General features: G+C 45.9%; 1 protein-coding gene across 2 annotated transcripts in view; it reads right to left on the reverse strand.

The window, feature by feature from the left end:
• The window catches only part of IGSF11 (immunoglobulin superfamily member 11), a 104,936-nt gene extending 92,619 nt beyond the window's left edge, over positions 1 to 12,317 (reverse strand). The window contains exon 1 of one of the 2 annotated variants that reach the window (XM_062632683.1): positions 11,975 to 12,317. In XM_062632683.1, the coding sequence (XP_062488667.1) occupies positions 11,975 to 12,302 (328 nt within the window). In that variant the 5' untranslated portion in view covers positions 12,303 to 12,317. The remainder of the gene's footprint in view (positions 1 to 11,974) is intronic. The other variant, XM_062632694.1, reaches the window with a different exon arrangement.
• Positions 12,318 to 26,736: the final 14,419 nt, after the last annotated feature.

Genomic DNA, 26,736 nt, shown 5'->3' on the forward strand with positions numbered 1-26,736 from the left:
GTAGCTGGTGCAGTGCTGCATTTTTGACTTTCGGCCTGGGAACAGCACTGATAGCACCGATGTTTTTAGTTACCGCTCAAATGTTTAGTCTGACCAAGGACTTTGTGAGTCCCATGCTTTGCCAGGGAGGAGGGGAAGCCAGGAGGAAGCAGAGACAGGACACCTGACCCAAACTAGCCAAAGGGGTATTCCATACCACAGCATGTCATGCCTAGGGTGTAGAACTGGGGGCAGTTACCTGGAAGGGCTAGATCACTGCTGGGGTCGGGGTGGGTATTGGTTGGCGGGTGGTGAGCAGTTGCATTCTCTTCCCCTGTTATAACCTTCATCATTATTATTATTATCGGTGGTAGCATCAGTGATTTGTGTTATACCTTAGTTACTGGACTGCTCTTATCTCAACCCATGGGAGTTACATTCTTTCAATTCTCCTCCCCATCCCTACCAGGAGCGGAGGGAGGAAAGGGGTGGGGGGGAGGGAGGGAGGGAGTGAGGGCTGCATGGCTGATTTACAACGGAGCTTAAACCACAACAGCCTCTCAAGCCAAGCCTAAGCACCAAGCTATCCCCAACTGATCTCACAGCAGAACCCAGTGGAGTAAGGCTTCCACCAAAACATCCTCAAGCCACAGATGGTCAAAGATTGACTTTTTCAAGCTGAAACAGGGGATGTTCAGGTTAGATATAAGAAAAAAGTTCTTTACTGTGAGAATGGTGAGACACTGGAACAGGTTGCCAAAGGAAGTTGTGAATGCTCCATCCCTGGCAGTGTTTGGAGCAACCTGCTCTAGTGTGAGGTGTCCCTGCCCATGGCAGGGGGTTGGAACCGGATGATCTTAAGGTCCTTTCCAACCTAAACCATTCCGTGATTCTATGATTGCCATCAGCTCTGCAGACTGCACCCAGCAGCAGCAACAGAACAAGCAGCAAGCCGGAGGCAAGGAGGACAGGCATCCTGCACACAGCTCCCTCCCCAGGGCCACCAACTTTTATTGTGGAGGTGGCCAAGGCAAGGATGAGAGAAGAACCACACTGAATTTAATCACTGCAGATTTTCTTTAAAGACTCAAAGTCAGTATCCATCCAGAAACCACTGTCGTGAAGACTCTGGAAGGAAAGGTATTCAAGCAGGCTAAACTGCCTCAACTCCCATGGAGAAGGTACAGGCTGGTAGTCAGGAGATGCAGGCTCCAACCCCATGCTGGCCATAAGAATCCTGCATCTCTGGGCCTCAGTTTTCCCCATCAGCTGCATGATGCTGTAGGTAACACAGCTTTTACCTAAGTCAGTGGAGAGGAAGATTATACAGAGCATTAGAAACACAGGTGGGTGGTGCATAGATACAAAAGGTTTCTGAGAAATATGTGAGCATCTTTCTTCATGCCCTTCATCTTCTACAGAGTGGTTATTCAAAGCAAAAATAATATACCCTTCCTACAAAGCCATCACACAGACACATATATTTAGATCACTGTGCAAACAATTACCGACTGTCTGAGGCAGGAGAATTGTATTCTGTGCTACAAGAGGGGGAGAAAAAGACATCCAAAGTCACCCTGGAGCAAGGAAAGGATCCAGGTCTCTGGGACAGATTCAGCTCTGGCATAAGCATTGATGCTAGCCACACTCAGGAAGGTCAGGAGTAAATGGCAAAGCTGTCACGAGCCTGACCTGGAGGTCCATAAGGTGCTAGATCTATATAGGACAAGCACTCATCTTCCTGTATGTCAAACAAGTAATTTCAAACTCCTAAACAAACGGTAGGACACTGCAGCAGAAGCAACCCACAGGAAGGACAAGCCAAAACACCTCTTGAGTCATTTTATTCTGCAGCTTTTTTGGCTTTCTCAGCTATCCCTCCGTTGCTTGGCTGAGGCTGTCACTAGCTCCTTTTCCTCACCCATCTGTCACTAGGGGCACTCACTTATCCCTGACAATTCCTTTTGTGTTTTCTACCCCTTCTACTCACTCAGAGCATGGAAATGGCAGCACAGAGACAGTGGCAGCAGGTGGGAATGGAGCCCACATCCTCTAACCCTTAGTGCTTACAGCCAAACCAAAAGAAGAAGTAAAAAGAGAGAGCTCCCTCCACATCCTCCCTGTTTTTCTCTTCCATGCATAGCATCGCTGCGCTGAATTGCAGCTTCAGAAAGAGGCCCAAAAGGCAGCTAGGAAACCCACCGTCCATTGGCTTCCCTCCACACGAGGCGAGCGGGCTCCTTCTGCTGCAGTGACTTGGCAAGCGCACCTCGCTCTGACTCAGCACCTCGCCGGCACCTCCTGTCAATTCCCACAAACTGCTGACGCCGGAAGGGCTATTTGCAATTAGGATGCAACACAAGCCCGTGGCTGTAGGATGCTGCAGCTCCCCCTCATCCCTTCACCTGAAGCGATCCCTTCCACTTCAGACCTCTGGCTCTGGGCTGGAGCAACCAGGGAGGTTGAAGGAGGTAAGGGGTAGTGAAAAAGGGCTGGAGGATGGGGATCAGGGTGGGCTGGGGGAAGCCTGTCTGTGCTAGAGCTATTTGTGGATAAATAGAAAACTGCTGTCAATGTGGCAGCCAAAATGCAGTCTTACAGAAACAAAAAAGCAGCCACTGGGAATAGGGACAAGAGCAGCAAGAACAGATGAGACTATGCAAAGAAAAAGCTACATGGAGCATTCCCTGAAGAACAAGCAAAACGCAGCCTTGCTGCAACGCCATGCAGCTGAGAAACACAAGCCTGTGCTCTGTGTCCGAGGCATTTTCAGTGCAGAGGCGCTGATTGCGGATGAGCCTCATAATAGAGGCCCAGGGCACACCAGCTGTTTCAGGGCAAAAGGAAAGGCTGCCCTTGACAAACCAAGGACATGGCCATTCTGCAGGCAGACTGAGGCTATTCTGTTCCTCTGCCAAGTAGCCAAGGTCCTGTCAACCTCTCTGAGCCACTAGCTCCAAATACACAGCAGGCTTGCAGCTTAGCAGCTCCGCAACTAAAACAGACATTTCAACATCAAACCCCAGACAGCAAAGTTCAAACATGCTCAGCTAGGGAAGTAGCCCCAGAGTGCACACAAACCCAGCAGCACCCTACAGAAGCACTCTGGTACCTTCTCTCACAGGGCTTCACTGAAACAACAGGGTCTGCCACCCACCCCTCTCTCATTCCCCAAGGGTCACAGGGAAATTCAGAACACCCATCTCAGGCAGCAGAGCAAGCAATGCACAGGCATGCAGAGCATTCCCTGCAGGAGCACCCAGGGACCTTCTAACTGAGAAGCATGGCTGTTTTCCGAGATATCACTTCAAAACCAAACAGCTCAGACTGTAGCTGATGCATAGCTGATGAGAACACAGGTTAGAGCCAGAGGTGTGAAGCTGGAGGAAAAGGCTCCAAGGAACACTTCAGGTTTGAAGCTGAAGCCTGCAGCAAGCTATTCCCTACAGGATGCAGCAGCTGCTTTATACAGTGCAGGAAAGGGGTGAAATAGCTATGTTAATGGTTAAAGCATCCAACATGTCTTGCCATCCATGGGCCCACAGCTGCAGAATTCACCACAGACCAAATCCGACGCAGGCAAAGAGGCAGAGACATCAAACTGCAAGATGAGTAATGCGCAGATCCCATGTAGATAGTCAAGGCTGAAGAGAGAGAAAGGTCGACTAAAAACCAAATCTCACTACAGCAACCTGGATTTCCCAACAGCCTCATGGATTTCCCAACAGGAAAGGGAACATCTACTACGCAGCATGCAACGAGAGCAAAGGAACAACAAAGTCAAAACAAACAGCAAAAAACAGTGACATCAGCAACATGGGCAGGAATTAGCCAAGTGTCACAGCAGGTTACAGTTCTGCAGCATCTTAAAGCACGTAGGTAAAACTTGGAACAGTGAGTCCCAGGGCACTCGGAAGCTAAAACACCACAACTGGTGCAAGGAGCAAACCCAGTTACAAAGTAATGGGCATCGCACATAATCAAATCTATCATCGCTGTGAGAAAAATAGCACCTGAACTTTGCATCACGCCTCTTAAACGTTATAAAAGACAATTATAAGCAAAAATTGGCTGGAACAACTTAACCCCAAAAGCAAGGGGATTACAGTTGTTATACTCTACATGGTGGTGGTGTTGAAGCGGTCTTGGCATTGTCACTGAAAAGGTACTCGATGCCCCTGAACAAAAAAACCGCCGAGAAGCAAGAAAGCACATTGTATGGTCAAACAAAAGGAGCAAGAAGTCATTCAATGTGAGCATTTGTTTCATAAGATGGTAGCTAAGAGGGCCGAGAACAAAACTGAAGGCCAAATTGCAGAAGTCAAAAAAACAAACAATCATTTCAATGTATTCAAAGGACACGTCCAGAAGTGCTGAACAGTAGGGGAATGGCATTTCTTAAGTGGCTGTGCTGCCAGCAAAGACGTGCAAGCTTTTGCCAAGTCAGAGGGTTCTTCAAGTTAGTAATGCTTTCCCTGAGAGAGTGCACAAGCTAACCTTGGAGTTGCAGTAGGGATTGGTTAAGTCAAACTCTTTAAGCCCCTAAAAGTACCCAACAGGAGACAAACCAGCTTGGGCTCTGCTCAGAGGAATTTGTGGCCTTTCAATCCACTCAAATTGTGGGAAGGGCAGGATTAAGTGATTCATTTTCAGTCACTTCCGAGTGTATCTGCTAAACCATTCTGAGTAGGATGACAGTTCAGTGCCAGCCTCATCCCTGATTGCCTGGAGTGAGGTTCCCCTTTTCCCTATTACTCTCCCCAAAATGGGGTATATGCCACTTGGATTCGGCTCAGTGCCCAGGCTCAGAGGCATGGGAGGCCCTCTCCCCCTGCCCTCACTCTGGCCCCAATTACGAGGGATTATCTCCAGGTTTCATACCAGCTCTGGGGTGGTTTAATCTATTCCTTAATATCTGGAAGAGAGACAGGGGGCTGGAAAAGTGATTTGGGCTGGCTGAGACAAAAGAAGATTGAGGGAGACTTCCCAGGGATCTGACAAAACTCGGCAAGCGGGCAGCATAATGCCAGATGAAATTCAGCATTGCCAAACGGACAGTAATAAGAACTTGAGAGAATAATCTGAACTACTCATATACCATGGGGCTTCTAATTCAGATGTAATCACTTGAGGAAAAGATCTTGGTATCACTGTGAACGGCTCAATGAAAACATCTGTTCAATGTGCAACAGTGGTCAAAAAAGCAAGCAAGCTGTTAGGATGTCTAAAGGCAGAGGCTGGAAAGGATGCTTGAAGTAGTCAAATGCCAGTGGGAACACTGACGGGGTAGGGATTGCTGCAGTTACTTCTGGGCAGCACACCTGAAGATAGGGAATGCACAGAAAGGTTTCATCCATCACCAGCCAACAGCACTTACTGGTCAAGCACAATTAAAACTGAGACAATTTAATCTGGAGAGGAGCTAGGTGGAAAGAAGTTATCAAATGGGCATGACATGAAATAGGGGTTTCTATGGGTTTTTGTTTGGTTGGTTTAGTTTGTGGGGTTTGCTGATTTTTTTTGGGGGGGTGTTGGATTTTGTGGAGGTTTTTCATTATTGTTGGTTTGGAGGTTAAGACAAAAGGTTGTTAAATACAGCTGAAAAGCACAAAATATGAGCAGACATAAGGACACTATTACAATTTCCCTTTCCTTTTCTGTTTTCACTTTTTCTGCTTATTCTAAACACAGCCTATAATTAACAGCAAGGAATGATTAGTCCATGTATTTGTAAAGTCAAGAGCTCAGCAGAGGTCTGAGGTCTGTGCATTTAAAAAGATACTGGGAACATCCATCGATAAAGCAGGTAGAATGAAGGAAAAGAAAGAAGCATAGCACCACTACACCCTCATGCTTCCAGGCATTAGCCAACTTCTAATTAACAAAGATTAGGAAGTAATCTCCCCACTGAACATGCAGAGAGGTTGTACCAACCCACTTGCTCCTGGCAGACACTGTTAATATGCCAGCCATGGGAAGAGCTGGGCCTGGGAGAGCTCACCCACTGCCCATGCTGTCTGGGAGGCTGAGTTCTGGGTGCCCAGGGGGATTGCATACACGCACCATTGACTAAAGAGGAGGCTCTGAAACCCTACAAGTCTTCCCAGAAAGGGAATTTTTGCATCAGTTGCTTTGCAAGCAGAGGGGGATTCCCTGAGGAAAGGAGAAGGGATGGACATTTTATTCACTCTGTGATGGTGGCAGCAATACGTATGACTTAGTTCATTTTATGTTCATCCAGCATTGGCCACGCCACCCCAGGCCAGCAGTCTGGCCTAGCACTACTAAGACAGGGCACTGCAGGAATGCACCACACGTTGCAAACAGTGTATCCTTTCCCCCACAGTTGACATTCCTGTCTTCAGCATCAAGTAAAACCAAGCCCAGAGGTAACAAAATGGAGTTCCCATCGGCTTTCTCCAGCTGTTGCTTGTGAAACCCAACCTAGCTCATGTTCTCATAGCTGGGTTGACTTATGGGGAGAAAAAAAAACAGCACAAGTTTTTACCCTTAAGTAAGCAATCTGATTAATCTAATGCCAAAATTAGACTGGAAATTAACATCATGTAGATATACAAATGCACCAGTACCGCTTGCTGCCAGGAGGAGCTCTGCACATGTACCGGTAATAGGAGGCTGAGCTCGATCTACTAGTCCTGTTCCGATTTCTTCAGCAACTGCTCCAGAAGGGGAAGCAAAGATTAACAAAGAGGTTGTATTTATTAAACAGAAACTTGTCATAGTTTGTGCACTGTATTCTGTTGTATTTGGTGCAAACAGCATTCTACTGCACAATGAATAAGGACACAGGAAATGCCACACATGTATCTGGTGTTCATATATATGTGTCAAGATGGCAAAAATAATGGACAGAGACTGTGCACAGATATCACAAGTTGCTGCAAATCGGTTTTTACCACTGTCTTTGAATGCCCCATAGAAATAAGAAATAGCAATCACTGAGAATTTTACTGTAGATACTTCCAATAACCCAAACTTTACCAAACATGGGATGTTTTGTAAAATCATAACTGTGTTTCAAAAGAAAAACAGGGGAAAATTGTCAGAAATACAGAAGCATCCAACTTAATCATCTTTGGGTTGAGAAGTTTTGGCTTCTCACATTGTCCTGGTTTCAGCTGGGACAGAGTTAATTTTCTTCTCAATAGCTGGTGCAGTGCTGTGTTTTGGCTTTAGTCTGAGAACAGTGCTGACAACACACTGATGTTTTAGTTGTTGCTAAGTAGCACTTACTCTGATCAAGGACTTTCAGTCTCTCACGCTCTTGTGCATCTCCTCACTAGCAGAAGCTGTGAGGAAGCATGGCCAGGACAGCTGACCCAACCTAGCCAAAAGGATATTCCATACCACAGAGCATCATGCCCAGTATAGAAACTGGGGGGAGGTAGTTGGAAGGCTCTGTTGACTGCTCAGGCACAGGCTGGATATTGGTCAGCGGGAGCTGAGCAATTGTATTGCACATCACTGTTGTTTGGGGTGGGGGGAAGTGGTGTTTTATCTTTTCTGTTGTTGTTGTGCCTTCTAATTATTCTTGGTACTAAATTGTACTTTAATTGTTAAGCTTTTCTTATATCAGCCCACAGCTTTTACCCTTTTTTCCAAGCTCTCCTCCCCATCCCACTAGTGAGGGCAATGAGCAAGCTGCGTGGTACTCAGTTGTCATCTGGGGGTAACAACAACACCCCAAAGTACCTTTTTGTCTAGGGTATTTTCTTGTATTGCAATAATACAGCCCCACAAGGAAACACAACATTGGTTGTCCTAAGATGGAAATTCTCTCAAAAAATTTCCTTTCAAAACCAAAGCATCCAACTTCTATTTCCATTCAGAATGAAGCCCTCAACCCTGATGAAACAGAGCATGTCCTCACCCCAGCTCAAGCAATAAAAGAAAAGTAGGAGCCATAAGGGACACAACTGACCTCCAAAACCAAAGAGATGTAAACATTTAAGGGGAAAAAATAACCCAAAACCACAACAGTTCACTGTGCATACTTAATAACATTGTGCTTTCTCCCTGGTGCATAAAACATGAAGCATTTCAGTGAGAGAAGTGGGTGGCATATGACTGGGAGCCCTGTAACTGTGACTTCTCTAAAGGAGAGGCTGGGCAGATGTCCCACCTGACAGCAAATCCTTTCACCTCTGTACACTTCAGTTTCCCATGCTAGAAATCAAACTGACTGCCCCCACAAAGGAAAGTTTGGAGACTCTCAGTTAGTTAATGCGTGCAAATGACAACGTAGTATTAACCAGGGAACTGTCTTTGTTACACTACTGTCTGTTAAACAACCAGGAGCTAAATTTCTCTCTGAACATTTACAAAGGGGAAAGACAGCATTAAGGCTCCACAAGGAGAAAACTACAAAGAACATGTTTTCAGTGCATGCACTTCTCCTTGAAATAAACTGTGTTAAAAGCACTTTACTTAAAAAGCACAATGATAGTAGCATCCTGCTAAATATAGATGACTCACCACAATTTAGTAGTGAACATCCCTAAAGAGTACCATTACAGTATTGCTTAACCTGCTGCATAAATTCAAGCATTCTCCTGTGGTTAGAGTTTGGACCAAGACACTCAAGACTACTACCAGCATTTGCTGACCTTCAGTAGGTTACAAAGCCTCTCTGAGCCTCACTTGCTCCATCTCTACTATTGGTATAATAAAAACATCTCCCCACTGGAGGTAGGAAAGTGATTTTTAAGTTTCTTAACAAGTTGTTTACACCATATTTTGTATGTCCATATTACTACTGAGCAGCTAAATATAGCTGCTCTCGAGGCACTTTGAGATCCCTTGGAGAAGGGAATCTTACAAAAGAAAACTGGAGTTTAAGCAATACAGAAAAAACAGAGAAAGAATCAGTTCCCAAACTAAGGAAAGGATGGCCACTTCAGAGGCGCAAGAAGTAGTTAATGCATCTGTGCCTACTGCTGAGGACCAAGGTCAGGTCGTGAGCAAAATGATTTATCTACACGTCACAAAACCACACAGCTTGACACAAACGGCAATCTGTTCCAAGGAAAGAAAACAAAATAAGGAAAGCATAAGTATGGAAGAGCCAGAATCCTCCTTTGCTAGGGCTGAGGACCTGGTGCAGGGCTGGGAAGGATATGTGAGCTAGCACAAGGGTGCTGAGAGGCCAAAACTGCTCAGTTTCAGCTGTGATAACCCCTGACTGGCAGGAGGGTGACTTCAGGTGAGGACTAGGAAAGTAGTGTGTAATCTGCAGCCCTGCTGTTGCACTGATGCACTACCGCCAGGCATACACAGCTCCTACCCTCACCTTGCTGCAGCGACTGTAGCACGCCAACATCTCACCTGTTGTGATACTACATCACAGGATCCAAACACCATACAGTCGAAGTCGGTTCTGCAGCTTAGCTGTACCCAATGTGTGATTTCTAACACATTTAACAATTTGCAGCATGCTATTTCTGGCCACAGAGCAAGATTGATTTGCAATCGCAGGTTTGGTTTCCAAGCTCTAAACAGAATTCCCTCCTATCTTTCCTTAAGCTTCTCTAGGGAGCCTGAAAATAATGTTATTTCCTCTAAAGTTATTACTTTCATAATGCTTTAGAGGGAAAACACAGACGCTGCCCCTGCCCCAGAAGCATTCAGTGTGGGTATTATAGTCCTGGAGAAAGCAGACAGTTAAAGAGAATCACTGCTATTCTATAAATTGCAAAGCAAAGTAAGGAAATGAGACTATAATGTTTGATTGACATTTCACTACAAAGCCTGACTGTATTTTGTCATAGGCAGGAAGTGTGACAATGATGAAACGACCTCCAGGAGCAGTTTTTCCCTGCCACTTCTCATTTGTTTCACATCAAGTATTTCTTCTGATTATACACTCTTACAGTTTCTGATCCTTTAACTTTTCAACCTTTCACCTTTCACTTATGTGACACTTTGCATATGATCCCATCTTTTTCCTTCTCTATCCTCTGAACCAATCTAAAGCCTCATAGAAGGGAATAAAATCACTCCTCCTAACCAGACTTGGCAACCCAGAGTAGAAATACACTTACTGGTCTTCCACAAGTGGTGTTTAGAAAAAACTCTCCCAGTTTTATTTCAGCTTTCATGAATTCCTTATACTTTACCCAGGTTTTATTTCCTAATTCAAGAACCACCAATGAGACAGCCATACCACATAACACAGGAGTAACTGTGTACTGCAGCTATTTTCATCTACCACCATCTTCTAAAGACTTTTCCTAAGGCAAAAAGGAAAATAAAGCCCCAAACTTGAGACACAAGTGATTCATTCAGGTAATTTTGAAGCCCTAAAGGGCAAGGAAAAGCACTACATTATTGCACTTAAACGTTTCATGGAAAGCGTGTTTCTGTGCTAGTTCTCTCCATTGTCATTGTCCCCACGTGCCCTCAACCAAACCCAAGAAATTAAACACTGAATCAATCTTTTTGCTTAAAGAGATAATTAAATGCCCCTTTAGTTTTAACCTGAAAGCCGATTACTGTTATATGTTTTTGCAGAGATATCACACCAACACTTCATCACGTACACGCCTCTCACTGCAGTAGGCACACTAACTTTCTAGACAGTTACACCTTTGCAACATCTGCAGACAAACTGTGGCCTTAAGAAACTAGAAGTCATTGAACTCGCTTTCCTAACCAGGAAAAGTACATAAAAAGTGAACAAATAAGACGAAGCGTGGAACAGCTCGGATTATTTCTTTCCATTAAATGCTAACAAACTATTTGTTTCTGTAATTCATCTCTTTGAAATAAGCAGGTGCCGTTTCCAGTTAATGGATGTGAATCAGACTCCCAAATGTGCTCCGAGGACAGAACTCAGAGTGCTTTTGGGGCTGAGACACGTGTGAAAGTCCTTGTCCATAATAAAACTTGTTTCTCAGTGGATCCCAGGCAGAGGGAAACTAACTGCTGCACCACACAGGAGAGTGAGAGCCAGGCACATCTACACAAGCAGCATCTCCATCCAAACACAGACTGCGAGGAAGTTTCATCCAGGCTTCACTGAGACATCTCTGGTATTCTAGTGGGCGAGGCTGTCATTTCTTACCATCCTCCTGCTCCATGAGGGATCACTTGCAGCAGTTTCCCAGCAGCAGAGCTCGGCAAAACCACTTAGTGGACCTCTGCATAAATGAGTAGACCTTAAGAAAACTACCTTGCAAACCTCAGGCTGAGCAGGCCTGCTCTGAAGTTTGGCATGACTTGAATGAAGGCATTGCCACCTGATCAACAGATGAGTCTGAACACTACACTTTGTAATTCCTGCTGTTGCCCCTCTCACAGCACCTCCTGGTGCTCTCCGACAATGCACTATGCGATGTTAACAGCATCTTGCCACGTGCCATTTGTTTCTCTTTCCACACAGAGGACCAAGGCACACACCTTATTTCGGAAGGGCTTTTGGAGGTGGGAAGGGATGGAGTGGTTTGGGTCTCTCCTCATGTTATGGGGCAGTCACTTCAGTTAAATCCTAGGAGAATGAGCCAGAGGAGGACACGGAGGGCTCCAGGAATCCCTGCACAAAGTTCCCCAGCTGCCTCAGGGCCTGAAGGATAGACCCAGACTTTTCCACCTAGGTGAGCTTATCACAGGGGCTAGGCCCAGGCAACGTGAAGGCCAGCTTAGAGCAACTTTCACAGCACCGCAAGAATAAATAGGATACTAGTACAAGAAGGGTGGTGCAGTGGAAGAAGCAGCAAAAGGAGGCACCGAGCGGAGCAGCGCTCCTTCCCCAAGCCTGCCTGCAAAAGCACTCACCCACCGCCGCATTTCCGAGCATCACCGGTGGGACCGCAACCAAAACTTGGTTCGCTCCCAACCGGCCCAGCGGACGGGGCATCGCCGTGGGGTCGGCGACGGGGATGGGGCGGGCGGCGGCCCGCCCCATCCCCGTCGCCGACCCCACGGCGCTGCCCCGTCCGTGGGTACCGCGCCGCATCTCCTCCCGAGCAGCACTCACCTCGCAGGGCCAGGAGCGCGGCCAAGGCTACCGGCACCCACCTCCCTCCGCCGCCGGGGCGCCGCCGCGTCATGCCGGGCCGGGCGAGGGGCGCCGAGCGGGCGGCCGAGCCCTGCCTCTCCCCGCAGCCGCAGGTGCTGGTGCCGATGGTGCCACCGCCGCCGTCCCGGGACCGCCCGCTCCGCCGTGCCCCGAGCCCCGGTCGCCCGCCCGGGGAGGGCGGCAGGAGCGGCGGCCGGACCGAGAGCGCAGCCTGGCGGCCCCGAGCTGCCCCAGCAACCCGCCGGGCTGCGGCTGTCACCCCCCGTCCCGGTACACGGCGGCACATCCGCTACACTCCTGCTCTGTGGCGCGGGCCACCCACAGATTGGGATGTGTCCATCGCCGCCAACCCGGTACCGCTGCATCCGCAGGGATGCTACACGGGCCAGCTTCTGCTGAGCATCTTCTCCTCCAGGGCCTGCCTATAGCTGCATGGAAAGAGAGAGCGGCAGCACACAGCAAATTTGGGATGCATGGGACCAGGCATTGCTGCAGCACACACAGTGTAAACATTGCTGGCTCAGCATATGAGCCACCTTAACCCTGCTATTCCAGTATCTGAAGGAGATCTAAAAGGATGCCGGAGAGAGACTCTTCATCAGGGACTGTAGCGACAGGACAAAGGGTGATGGGTTCAAACTGAAACAGAAGAGATTTAGGTTGGATATAAGGAAGAAGCTTTTTACTGTGAGGGTGGTGAGGAGCTGGCACAGGTTGTCCAGAGAAGGTGTGACTGCCCATCCCTGGCAGTGTTCAAGGCCAGGTTGGACGGGGCTTGGAGAAATCTGGTCTAGTGGAAGGTGTCCCTGCATATGGCAGGGGGTTGGAACTGGATGAGTTAAGGTCCCTTCCAACCCAACCATTCTAGGATTCTATTCAAGCGAGTGAGAGGTTCAAGTGTTCAGCACACCCAAAAATCAGACCAAGATCTCTCTGAAGTGATTAAGGCAGCTCTTGAAGTTGGGGCCTCACAATACCATTTAACACAAGAATCATCAACAAGTTGTCATTAGCTTAAGTAGTTACAGTCCTTAAGGCTACACATAAACATCAATCAAAAAAAACCAAATGCATGTAGGGGGTGGGAAGGGAGGAAAGGAGCCTTTTAGAAGCTTAGGGTGGTTATCCAGGGAAATGATCAAAGCAAAAGCTTGTATTGACTGATTCCTTGCACATGGCCAGCTACCCGTCCAAGTCTGACCATGTTAGCTTTACTCCCCTACCCGAAGCTTCCCCTGCCACTGAAGCACAGCCATGAAGCCTTCACACCCTGCAATGCTTCTACCTCCTTCCCAGCCAGAGGCCCTGGGAGCATCCCCATGCCCAGCACCTCTCAGGTCTCTGCTGCCTCAGTTGTCTTGAGCACAGCACAGACCCCTCATGTGGCTGCACTTCCACTGTAAAGGGGGGAGCTTCACCTGGGAGCAAAGATGACAAGGAAAAGCATCTGGGGTAGCAGAAATCACTTAGTAATATGAAAAGTTCACATCCATGAAAACAGTAAGTGAGAAACTAGCTACTATCTAACCAGTCCAGGTAAAGCTCTGCCTTGCCCAGTATCAAGCTTTGGCATCCTTCTACCAAAGGGTTAAGTAAAAATGTCACTCCATTAGTCCAGGTGTACTGATTTTTCCCAGTTCTGGGAAAAACCCACCAACTATTTATAAGGAGCAATGCCAAACCTGACAGGCACTAAAGCTCCTGCTGATCCCACTTGGGCTGGGATGCCATTCAACAAGTGGTAGTACAATGGTGTGAGAAAGCAGCATGTTCAGGAGATGTAGCCCCAGTCTCTTTCCAGGTCTATCTGGTATCTGCTGCATGTCCTCAGGCATCAAACCCGGCAACGTGGACAGTCCCATAGGTGTCATGCTCTTGCAAAACACCCTCTACTCCAGCCCTGCCATGGGCAGGCAGGCTAAGAGGTATTTTTTCTCCACTAAGGAGCCAACTCTTGGCAAAGGCTCAAGCAGATGAAGCAAAACACTTCAGTAACGCACCAAATGGAGAGTCGTGGCCCACTGTTTCCCTCATTCTCCAGCAGTATGGGGGCTGGAGTTTCCCGATTCCCTTAGACAGCTTCCCTTTCCTTCAGCTGACCTGCTGCTTGTTCACCTAGAAAGAGGAGGGAGGAAGGTGATGTTCTTATTGATCAGCAGCAGCTCCGGGAGGCTCCCATCCTCACGGGTACATACAGTGGCTGCCTGGAGGAATGCAATGGTTATGTCCGGGCTCCTAACTACAAAGAAAGCCCATGAAGATCTCTTGTAAAAATAGCCTCCTTCAAAGTCAAAGGCAGAAAGCACAGAACACATTGGGCACAGCATCCTGCCACTACCCTCACTCCTTCAGATAACTTCTGGAGATGAAAAGATGCAAAGACAAATCAAGTAAAAGCCAGAACTGCATTTTCTCCCTACCACTGCTGCACTGCTTTCCTGATCTGCCAAGGCTTGGAAGCTCTCTCGACCTAATGGAAAATGAGTGTGTTTTTTAGTATAAGGACATGCTGCATTTGGCAATGCCATCCCCTGGACTGTTCCTTGAATCCTGCTGTGCATCAGCTGGCAAGTAAACAGCAAAGATCAGTTCACCCTGTACAGTGGCTGAATTAATGTGCTTCCTAAAGAGAGCAGTGAGAATGTGAATCTCTGGTGGTCAGAGAAAGCATTCCTGCCCAAAATGGACCCACACGACTCTTCTGACCCAAGCTAGTAGGGGCAGGGGGTATTTCATTCACCTTGAGGATGTGGTCACCACAGCAGACACCGAGATACCCGCAAACCACAGTGACACAGCAAGTGACTCTAGCAACTGCAAGAACAATCTGTGGCCACAGTCCAGAAGGATGGAGCAGCCACAGGGAATAATAATCTTCAGATGCACCAGCCAGTCCTCTCACTCTGGCTCCCTCCCCACCTTGCCACAACCTCCAAAAATAGCTGCAGATTGTGCAGAAAGGATGTGGACAAGGAGATGCTGTTCCTGGAACTCTGAATTTCTACTTGAGTTGTCCTTGAGCCTTCCCTAAAACAACAGACTTACACCAACCATTTATTCAATGAGCGCAGCATACTCCAGCCGGCTGGCTGCTAGAGCTAGGAGTAGACACATTTGCTGCTGCAGCAGTCTGTTTTCCCACCAGTGAGCATCTATACCTCTTGCTTGGCACTGATGGAACAGCACATCGTGGATAGGAGAGAGAAGTTTGCAATATCCCAACCATCAGATGCTGGCAGGTGAAGCACTGCAGGATTCTGTTGTGTTACATTGCTCACAAGAGCAGACATGGGATCCTTCAACTAAATGGCCAAGATATTTGCCAAGGCTTTACATGCTAGGCTGGGCAAGGACAGAGAGATAAAAGTGAAACCACTCCCACCTTTTCCTTTTGAAAAAATTATGATAAGTAATGTAATTCTCATGTCTTGGGGAAAAACATCTTTCTGAATCAAATTGGAAGGCAGCTTTCTTCCAGGACGATGCTTTTTCTTCTTCCTTCCCTTAACATGGCTCTAAACTCCCCCTAAAACAACAGTGGGGATGCAGCTAGGTTCAAGAGATACCAAGTCTTACATCACCTCTGCTGTCCTCCAGCTTGTTACTGGGTTATCTATTGTCAGGCAGGAATTTATTGAAGGTGACATTGCTTACAAAGTGATCAAAATCAGCTTCAGTGAAGTGTCCTTCCAAGATATAAAGAGATGGATAAAACTCACTCACTCAATCATTAATAACCTCAGTGTGTGGAATTGGTTATTTTTTTTTTTGACAGAGGAAATAGGATTAAAAGAGTTCAATCTGCAAACTCTATCTGAGAAGAAATATGACAGACCTTCAGAGACACACCCAATCAACTTTCTTCTCTACCTTCTCAATAGAAACATTAAAACAAACCCTTAGATTTATTTTGCTGAGCACCTGTCACTAACCAGAAGAAGAAAAAGCAATACTCCCATCAACTCATCTATACAGGGATGGTTATGTGGGAATCCTGTCCCAAGCACAAAGGTTTGTGGGTTTGAAAGCCTGTGTACTGGAATCAGCTGGAGCCTCAAGCATGGGAAAGGTGGGTATTTACTAGTTTACTCTCATCTGCCCCCACTGTCACAACTCAGATGCAGTCCAGTACAGGCACCATGAGTACAATGCATTGCCAGCTGTAGGCTTTCAGGCCTCTGCTTGTTCGCTGGCCATGCAGACTTTGCAACCCAAGCCATAGACTGGTTTGGGTTGGAAAGGACTTTAAGACCAGCCAGTTCCAACCTCCCTGCCATGGGCAGTAACATCTCTTACTTGACCACACCACTCAAGGTTCTGTCCAACCTGGCCTTGGACCTTGGGAATATCCAAGTGAAAACAGACCCAAAATAACAGGCAAATTCCCACATTCCTTCGATACCAGATGGCACAAGTGGATGTGTCCATGGAAACCCAGGTGGATTCAGCATACTTTCACGCTGCTTGGCACTGAAGTAGACCACCACACTGTTTCTTTATCCAAGGTCCTTTTGACCCACACCTTGACAGCAGTATTACTCTGCCTGTCCCCACTTCATGGAAAGGGAGCCATCAAGCCCAGCTTTTCAGGCACCAAGGAGCTGGGCTGAGGCATTGCTGCCACTAGACTTTTCCACCCTTGTGGGCACACCAGTTTGTCTGGTTTCACCATCACGGGCATATAGAGTACCTACAACACACCAGCTTTGCTTACTGCATTGCCAAATGCTCCTTTCCTCAGTAGCACAGGGAATAAATGCAATTCTATCACCCTTGTGATTTCTGACCACCCTGGAGCATCCCAATGTGCTTTCAGTTAATCCCCAGTGTTGCCAGTGTCTCTCCATCTTTTCTACATCTTTTGAATACATGTTTTGAAAACCTCCATCTCTTTCACTCCACTCCCCCAAACCCCATCCACACAGACATGTTGGGAACACATTGCTCCCCAAGGCTTCAGCTAAATCTTTCCTTTGTACATGTTGTGGTTAACAACTGTCCACTGTACCCCATCAGCCACACGATACCACCCCTGTCAGCAAACAGTGGATGCTGCATCCACATAAAAGTATTTCATAATGCTGCTATTTCCATAATAACTTCCTAAGTTTTACATCAACATATTTCTCCAAATCATTAGAGTAGGGGAATTAAATCTTCCACTAAACATCAGCAAACAGTGCTAACAACAAGTCTTCTAAGTAGCACATCCCATAAAGCTCAAAATGGAAATCAATTACTTTCATTCCCCCCCCAGCTGCTGAAAGGGTTTATTACACAGCTGTGACAAAGCAAATAGATGACCAAATTCAGAAATACACTGAAGTTAAGACTCATGTGGACATATTTCTGCAGTTGCAATACAAAAACGGGTCTTTAAGAATCTTGTTTAATAGCAACATTGCTGAAGCTAAGATGGTCTAAAGATATGAGGTACAATAACTCCTATGGAGAAGCAGTAACTTTTACTGGACCAGCTGATGTAGCTGAAACACGCCTTCAGGCACATTGACCTGAAGAAGGGCTTCCATGCTTGAAAACTCTTGTGTTTTATCCCATTACATCCACCATCCTAATATAAAGATATTGCAGCTTTCTGCATTTCTTATCTGTTTGATGTTCATTGGCAACTAGTAAGCACATTATATTTTTCAGCCACATACATACTTTTTCCTATTGGGAATAAAGAGTCCAGAAAACAAGAGGCTAAAATCCTGCACTAGTGAACATTCTGCCACTTAACCTTAGTGTCACTAGCGGTGCCTGTATCAATAACTTGCAAAAATAACTTTCAATCCAGTAAGTTACCTAGAAAGGCCAGGTAATGGAGGTGGTGGTTATGTATTATTGGCCTAAAGGTCAATTTTGGCAAGGTTTCCCATCCATAAACCACAATGCCACTTATTACCACCACACTAAAGTGACTGCTAAATTTGGAGAGCATGCACCTCACCTCTGTCTGTCAGTGCTTCCATGGGGCAAGTGCTCAGCATCTTCTGGGTCTGACTTGATCCTCCAAAACAGGGAGACAACCACATCCAAAGGGTCAGTCCCTCAAAAGCTAAGCAGCCATGTGCCAGCAAATGAAGTCTTCTGTTCAGAAGCAACAGCAAAATGATGTAATAGGACCAAAATACAAGCTTGCACTTTAACACAACCTGCTGTTTAACATTTTAGCTGCTCATACTCCGCTTCAGACTCAAGGTTCTCCTTCTAGCAGCATTTACTGTGCTGCTGGGAAGCTGCCCAGAGCCCATGCCAGCTGATCTGTTCTGGAAGGAGCTTAAACCACCCTGTAAATCACTGCTGACAGGAATGCAAGCTTCTGAGCTATTATTGACAGTATTGCCTGCTGCAGTGTTAGCCATGGGCCACACAGTATTTGTCAGAGTACATGGCACCTGAGGAGTCGAGAGTATCTTGGATGTGCACAAATTTAGCTCTGCCGAATATACTGCTTTGGCATAACATGCCACAGTTTCCTATGCAGGGCAGGGTGTGCATAGTTCACATTAGCCTGGGCCAGAAGGAGTTTATTTCATAGCAGAGAGACGGTGAAGAACTGTCTTTTCTTAGAGACCTTACCATGCTCACTGTATAACAGAAGAGCTGTCAAATGAGTCTACCAGGGCCAAGATTTAAGCCAAAGGAAGAAGTCATCAAGGCTAATTTAAGGACAGCAGGAAGGATTAAAATCAAAACGCCAGAGCCAGGAGGTGCCAAGAGCCTGAACCAGGAACCACTGCTGGGGAGGAGAGGAATAGCTCTATGTATATAACACAAGGCAGATTTGTATCCCACCACAGTCACACAACAAAAGGTGTGTTTTCAAAACATGTTCACCGATGATCTTTCAAATGCCCATTTAGGGATTACAATTCTAGGCTCCACATCTAACATGGGGCAGAGTACAGCATCTCCATTTTGCACTAGGGCTCTTAAGTTGGCAGGTAGGACTGTAAGCACACTTTTTCATGCTTACATAGGTCGCCTGGATAACGTAGTCCAAAGGAAAGATAATGTTAACTGCCAGAAGGTTTTGCTCTTGAATCTACTCCCAACCAATTCTTGCTCCCCTTTATGTATATAGCAAGACATTTTCTTTCCCCTCCATTGCACAAGATAGTCATTATAGCTGCAATTACAGCACCAGCACTAAGAACTCAACAGGCTCATAGAAGGTAGTGTCCTTTCAGTCCAAATCATGCTTTCTCCAGGTCAGCACAGGAACGCAGCTATAGTCCCACTGTTTGCCTTTAATTGCGAACATAGGACTTCGGTCTCCAGTGCGCAGTTGTCAGCCCTGCACCATCCCTTACCCCTGCCTTCATTTAATGGTGCTTAAAAATGCATGCTTAAAAAGCAAAGTTGAACATCTAAGTGCAAAGGAAAGCCTCTTCATTAGCACTCAAATAAAAGGCAGTGGGGGAATGAAGGAAAAACATAAAGTGATTTAACATTTTCAAGTGCTTTTCCTGGACCTTTCCCCCACCTCCTTTTTAATGGATCTACCAAGATGACAGCCCCTTTGGGCCCATTGGACTGAAGAGCTCTGTGTGTAAAGCACTACATTGGGACTGCCAGTTCATTTCACCCTGATGGTGCTGATTTATGTCAGTGCCTGGGCAAGGATTAAGCCCTCTAAATTCTAACAGCCCCTTGTTCCTTTAACAGTCCGATTTCAAGCAGGAACCCTTCTTGGACCCTGGATGTCTCTATGGTAACACAACAAGATCGTTTTGTTCTAGCTCGCAGCATTCTGTGCATATTGAAAAGCACAGTGAAGATATTTTGAAGTGGAGAGTCCAGATCAGCCAATTCTGAAGCCTTGCAAGAAAAATGATTATGCAAATTCAACTCCTAAAGGTGAAAGGCAATGAATGCTTTCAGCAACAATACAGTTACAGTGTGAGAAATGAGAGCAGGGTCTCAGCAAGGTGCCCACTCAGCAGTACAAACCCCCACTACACCAGTTGCCTTCCTTTTTGCTTATCTTAGCAAAACGAGGACAGAAATGGTCACACCAACAAAAGCATTCCTTGGTTTTGTAGCTGTTGCTGCAGCACAGCCAAGGCTAAGCATAACCATTGCATGCACAAGCCAAGTCTCAAGGAATCATAACGGGGTCCCTCTCACATTAGTAGAAAACACAGATGCAGCAAGTACAGGCCCAAGTTCAGGACTTGACTAGCAGAGGAAGCAATTTAAGTGTCTGCTTGCCCCCAGCCTTAGGGAAACAGCATCTCACGTGCAGGGGCTTTTTCAGCCTGGAGAAGAGAAGGCTCCAGGGAGACTTTATAACTGTATTCTAATACCTAAAGGGGGCTTGAAGAAATGTGGAGAGGGACTTTTTACAGTGACAGGACAAGGGGAAATGGCTTTAAACAGACAGAGGGAAGATTTAGATTAGATGGTAGGAAAAAAGTTCTTTATTATGAGGGTGCTGAGGCACTGGCACGGGGTGCCCAGAGAAGCTGTGGCTGCCCCATCCCTGGCAGTGTTCAAGACCAGGCTGGACGGGGCTTGGAGCAACCTGCTCTGGTGGAAGGTGTCCCTGCCCGTGGCAGGGGGTTGGAACTGGATGAGTTTAAGGTCTCTTCCAACCCAAACCATTCTGTGATTCTGTGACATATTCCCCTAGTGCCATCTGACTTGCGGTTGGCAGCACTCTGTGGCATCTCTCACTTGCTAGTTTCTCCAGAAAATATCACAACAGGAGCTTGGTCTCATGGAGTACCGCAAGTTGGAAGGGCAGGAGAACGTCTCATGCCAGAGGGAACAAAGCTGAGCCCAAGGAAGTTATTACCTCTTCTGGCTACTGTCTCAGCTTTTCATTGTTATCACTCATCTATTGAGTGCCACTGTTGCACTACATGTTGTCTATAATAAATTCTTATTATAGACAATGTGGAAACAGACTTTATATGCAAACCCAAAAATTTACTGTTAGTGTAACTGAAACCTTAAGAATTCAAAGTAATATTACTTGCCTAAACCATTAGAAGAAAGATTAAAGACAGACTATTATCTGGAAAAAGCCTGAGTAATAATACAGTTGAGATTGTTTTCTGTGCTTCCTGGCAATCAGCCCATCTTCCTCTCTGCAGGGAAGAACACAGTATTGATGTATTCTTCCTCCTCCATCTAAGGTACATATGGAGCTAGGTTTATACATTTTTCTAGCAAGATCTTGCATCTGCCTCCTTCTGCCTTGTTTTGAAAGTCCACACCACATCCAGATTTACTACATATGGTGAACTTCTAAATATATTTGATTTTGTTCTTTTTAATCTTTAATACTGGTTTTGCCCAGCTGTCACATCCACTTTTCTGTATTTGATCACTGGTGAAGTGTTTCTGAAGCTGGGCTTTGCACTGGTATCCTGCACCTCTACTCACCACCCTATGCCTGTTCTCTGCACTGCATCCTCTGCCTCCTCTTTCAAAGCTTCTTATCACAGCATGCCTGCATTTCTCCATACCATTATCAGAATGAGCAGGGAACCTGTGTGACCTCCACTGAGGCTGCCCATTTGAAAACACAAGGCTCCCAAAAACATAAGGTAGTAGCAGTTGGGTGTTGGTCAGCCAGAGAGAGCATGTTCTGCTAAGGGAACACACATAGCTCTTCAGCGGAGAAGTAGAGAATTAGGCTTTAAAAACAGTTGGAGTTTTTAGTTTGGTAGCACAAACTCAATTCAATTTAGCTAAATTAGGCCCTTCATAATAAATTCACTTTTTTCTTCATTTACATGTTCTTCAAAGGCATGTGCTGGACCAACCTATGGGGGGCTTCATTACCAGTAGGTCTCTTGGGTGCAACGGGTACATGAATATGAAATAAATCTGAGAAGGCCTAGTTACCACCCCCACTGTTATTCACTCTGTCTAGACACAGCTAAAACTGATCACAAACCAGATCCAAGTTTTTCAACTGGATTTTTACCAGAAGCGTTTTTCTTCACACTGCATCTTTCTGTTAAGATATTTCAGGTTGAGCTTCTAAAATACTGAAAAGTTTTGAAAGGTTTTTTTTTTTCCTCCTTAAAGCTTTGTATTCAAAGAGTTGCCTATGAGGCAACTAAGTTGGGGGGAAAAAAAAAGTAATTTGAAAGAATTCTTATTTCAAAAAAATGAGCAAATTAAACCATTTCAGCAGGATCAGCATTCAATTCAGACCAGGTTACACAGGGCTTTGACCAGTCAGCTCCTCAAAGCCTCCAGGGACACAAACTCAACTCCTCTAAGCTCCCTATTCCAGTGATTAATTATCCTGAGCAAAAAAGTCCTGCCTCCATCTTCTTGATGACTTCCACATATGCATTGGAAGGCAGGTGTTTGCTCCCCTGACCCTGCTCTTCTCCTAAAGATTCACAGAATGGTTTGGGTTGGAAAGGATAAGATCATCCAGTTCCAACCCTCTGCCACGGGCACGGATGACTTACACCAGACCATGTCACCCAAGGCTCTGTCCAACCTGGCCTTGAACACTGACAGGGAGGGAACATTCACCACTTCTTTGGGTAATCTGTTCCAGTGCCTCACCACCCTCACAGTAAAGAACTTCTGCCTTATATCTAACATGAACTTCCCCTGTTTCAGTTTGAACCCATCACCCCTTGCCCTATCATTACAGTCCCTGATGAAAAGTCTATGTCCAGCATCCTTGTAGGCCCCCTTCAGATACTGAAGACCAGCTTCCTCAGCTTATCCTTGTTTTCACATGCAGTAGTGAATCAAAGCCCCTAAATTACTGCAACAGAACTTGATTTCAGTCCAATGTAACCAGCAGAGAATGACGCCAAGCTCATACTGGTAACAGGGCATGCTAACCAACTCAAGCTTCCTCAGAGTGGTATCTGCACTAATATAGTTCAGCAATTTAAAATGTATGCAGGACAGGAAATAGATGCCCAAGTGACTTCCGTGGACATACCACTGTTTGATAGATGATGCATTTAGGACCAGGTTTACACCTGCGAGTAAGGTTACATTTGGATGGACTTCTGATCCTAACCCAGTGTCTCAGGGCAGCTTTTCTTGACTTTATCCTCTCCCACCCATTCAACCCCCAGTTTAACATGGCACAGATTTCTGTTCTGAGTATAGAAATATCAGCTCCAGTTACCAGGGATACTATGTTCTATAATGGTTTCCAGGAGGTGTCATCTCCAAGGATTAATCCTTCTCCTACAGGGGAACAAAGCAGACGGTTTTCTCTAGGAAAGCAAAGGCAACTATAAACTAGGTTTTTCAGAAGCATCTCAAAATGGCTCTTCATGTTATGAAGAGCAAGAGTGCAGTCCCCATCTTACCTGTACCAGAAGGAGCCCAGAGCCATAGAGCAGACCCTGACCCTCCTCAAACACCATTCCTCCTTAGCCTCATTCCTCATTACTCATGTTACTAGTAAGAAAAACCAGAGGGCTGTGGAACATTACATTCATGGTGTTGGACTGAAAATTTAAAGCCTTCCCCACTGGATTAAGTAAATGCAGAGAGTAATATGCTATCAAGGGCCAGAATATGCCTTGGCCTGAAGCCCAATAAATGAATCCTTAAGGAGCTGGCAACTCACTTCCATACAAATATAGCTCTCTCCTCATTACCGATCCAGCCTGAAATACTGGGGAAGGCTACAGGAAAACAGACGCCTGGAAGAGATGCTGAGTTATATCCCTGCATACTGATTTATGCAGTGATACTTCCTAAATCCTTAACAAGTGGAGCACAAGCTGTGCCATCAACAGTAGCCCCAAGGTGTGACATGGAGGTGGACAGCAGTGTCCTACACAGCCTTGCAAGTCCTACAGGTAGAGGTGCAACAGCAAGTTCTTCAGTACAGCAAGAGCAACATGAGGTTTTGACTGACATCCACTTGCAAGCATTTGGCAGGAGTCCTTCATAGCAGTGTAGCAGTTCAGTTAAAGCCTGCTTGATATTGAGAGATGGGCCCATAGCTAGGGCAGCCAATGCCCTTACAGGAACCATGAGCTCCAGCCTAGCTTGCTTTCCTCATCTCTTGGTCATGTCTATAATGAGGCATAGGGACCTGTTCTTGGCACAGACCTCTTCTTTTACAGGGAAATTCCCCTTCTTTTCCATAGTCCTGTGTTACCTTCAGCCCACCAGAAAGCAGGATACCACACATCACTCGCAATCAAAGCTTCAGCCTCTTGTGACACTGGCACCCAAAACCTACTTCATCTACGACATCACCAGACATCCACCTTTGCAATGCCTCCTCTGCCCCCTTAAATTGCCTTCCTCAGCTTCTATCTCCTTGGAGTCAAAGTTGGCCTCCATGAGGGAACGGCTGCAAAGACAGAAACTGGGACATTTATGGAAATAGGAATTCACTGAGCATAAAAGTCTAATATTAGCGAGCAGCATTGCCTCCCAAAATGATCTCACCATTTCTCAGGTATGTGCTCTCCCTCTCTCACATTTAATCCTGTTTGAACAGCACCAAGCACACTACAACTGACATTCAGGTATGGTATTCCCAGACTCTGGAGCTGTAGAAATAAAGAATGCGATATGCCTAATTGGAGGTGTGATCCAGGCTATAAATTATACAGTCCTGTCAAAACTGAATTAATCATGTGCCTTCCACCAGCTCAGCTGTACTCTACCCATTAATCCATCTTCCCCAAGATGGATTCTAGTGTTACAAATAACTCATCAGTTTCAAAGGCATTTCTCCCCAAACTATCCCCACTCAGGACAGACAAGATTCAGGTTCAGCCTTGGGCGAGTGATGCTTTTCTAGGCATAAAACCCCTGTACAACAAAAACCCTCTCATCTTTAATGCCTCATGGTCCCGAAAGGATAGAAATAGGAGCTTCATGCTATTAGGGAAGGGCAGTTCCCAGCTGCACAAAGGGGACACACATCCTGAAAAGACTTGAGATTTTAATGCTATGACTTTGTGTGCACAGAAATGCATTTGAGTCATTTTTAAATGGTTGCACAGCTAATTCCCTTTGAGTTCTGCACAGCTGGATTCATTGAAATGGAAGCAACTTTGATCACAGTAGTAGCATTGTTGTAGCTGTGAAGGCTTTAGGCTGAAGCTGAGACAAAGGTTATAAGGAAAGAAATTAGGTTTTATTTGACCAGCTAAGAGATGGAAAAAAAAACCAAACAAACCCAGACAATCTTTTAGGCATGCAAAGATTTCAGGATTAAAAAGTAAATTTCTGGGTCTGAACACTAGGAAACTAAGGAGCAGAGAATCATTCTTCAGCTCACTAAATAATTCCAGTGGCTCTTCCACAATGGACCAAAATGTTATCATCAGGGCTCTTTCAGGATAAGCCACATAAACAATCTGTGCTTCAAGACATGAGGAACAATTCCATCCCTAACTCACTCCAAAGTAGTTTATCTGGCATAACGCTTGCTCCCATCCACGCATCACACCACAGCAAAGACTTTCTTCCTCCAGCTGACTCTTTGATCACTCTTAGCTAAGAGGGAAAATAGGGAAAACCTTTGCTGTTGGTGCTTCATTTGGTTGGGGAATTTTATGGTTTTGCTTTCTAGCTGCTTACAAAAGAAAAACTAAATGAAATCCAACAAGTGATGACATGAAAGGAAGTATTATGTACTGAAGAAGGTCAAAAAGAAGCTCAAGTACCACATTACAGATTCAGCTGGGAGCAAGCCAGGATTGCCAGCCCTAACATCTACAGCAACAGGAAAGTACCCAATATACATAATTCAATACTGCTCCAAAGAAGGAGAAGCTCAGCATCCCCTTCACAAGAAGCAAAAGGGGGTGGTTTTGGGGGTTAGCAATGGCAGGAAGAACAATACTTCTTATACTTCTTACAGAAATAGTACACCTTTAGGAGGAGAAGGCAAGAGGAGTTAACTTGGGAAGCTCATGTATTAAGTGTACCTACAGGCAGCCTGAGCCAAAACTTCCGCCTCTTCCAAATGTAAGATATTAGCAGTCCCTGCTAACTTTGCATCTCTTGGGTTCTACATCCCTCTTAAACCACAAAGATGGAAACAAAAACTCATTCCAGAATGCCTTTGAGCTGAGTTGAACTCTAAGATGCCCACTGGAGACAGGCAGAGCTAACAACAAAAAGTCACTTCTCTCAGTGCCCTAAACACCACAAAACATGTTGGGGAAAGCCCCAAGTCAGAGCTTGGGGTTTTGCCAAGTTCTGCCCCAAGTCAGAGCTCAGGTCTACACAGGCTGGTTCACATTGTTTACCATCAAATGCCAAATAGGGACAGTGAAATAAGGCAGAGCAGAGTCCACATCCAGAAGAAGGTACTTACCTACCCTTTCCAGAAGCAGATAGAAAAGCCAAGCTTTCCTGGGATAAAACACTACCAAATGCCCACCTAACCCAAAGCTAAGCCTTTATAGTTTACTGCTATCTAAGCAGACCCAATGCCACATGGGGATGACCCAACCCAGCTTCACAGCTGGCCCTGTTTATGTACTAATGACCACCAGCAAGACTGCAAAGGGAGGTTTTTGAGGCCCTGTTGCTTGCCCCAGTGAACAGCATTTCCTCATTTAGCTTTCACAAGTTTCCTAGCAACATCCTTGCATGCACTTTAACACATATATTAGATCTTGCACTGGTACCTGCAGAACAGTCAGAGATGAAAAACTTTGCTTTCATGTTGATTCTGAGGGGAAATCAATTTGCTTCAAGAAACAAATCCCTTCAAGGCAGCAAAGGCTATCAAC

Source organism: Pezoporus occidentalis, unplaced genomic scaffold (assembly GCF_034315485.1).
Source record: "Pezoporus occidentalis ecotype Australia unplaced genomic scaffold, CSIRO_AGI_Poc_V1 ctg111, whole genome shotgun sequence".
NCBI lineage: Eukaryota > Metazoa > Chordata > Aves > Psittaciformes > Psittacidae > Pezoporus > Pezoporus occidentalis.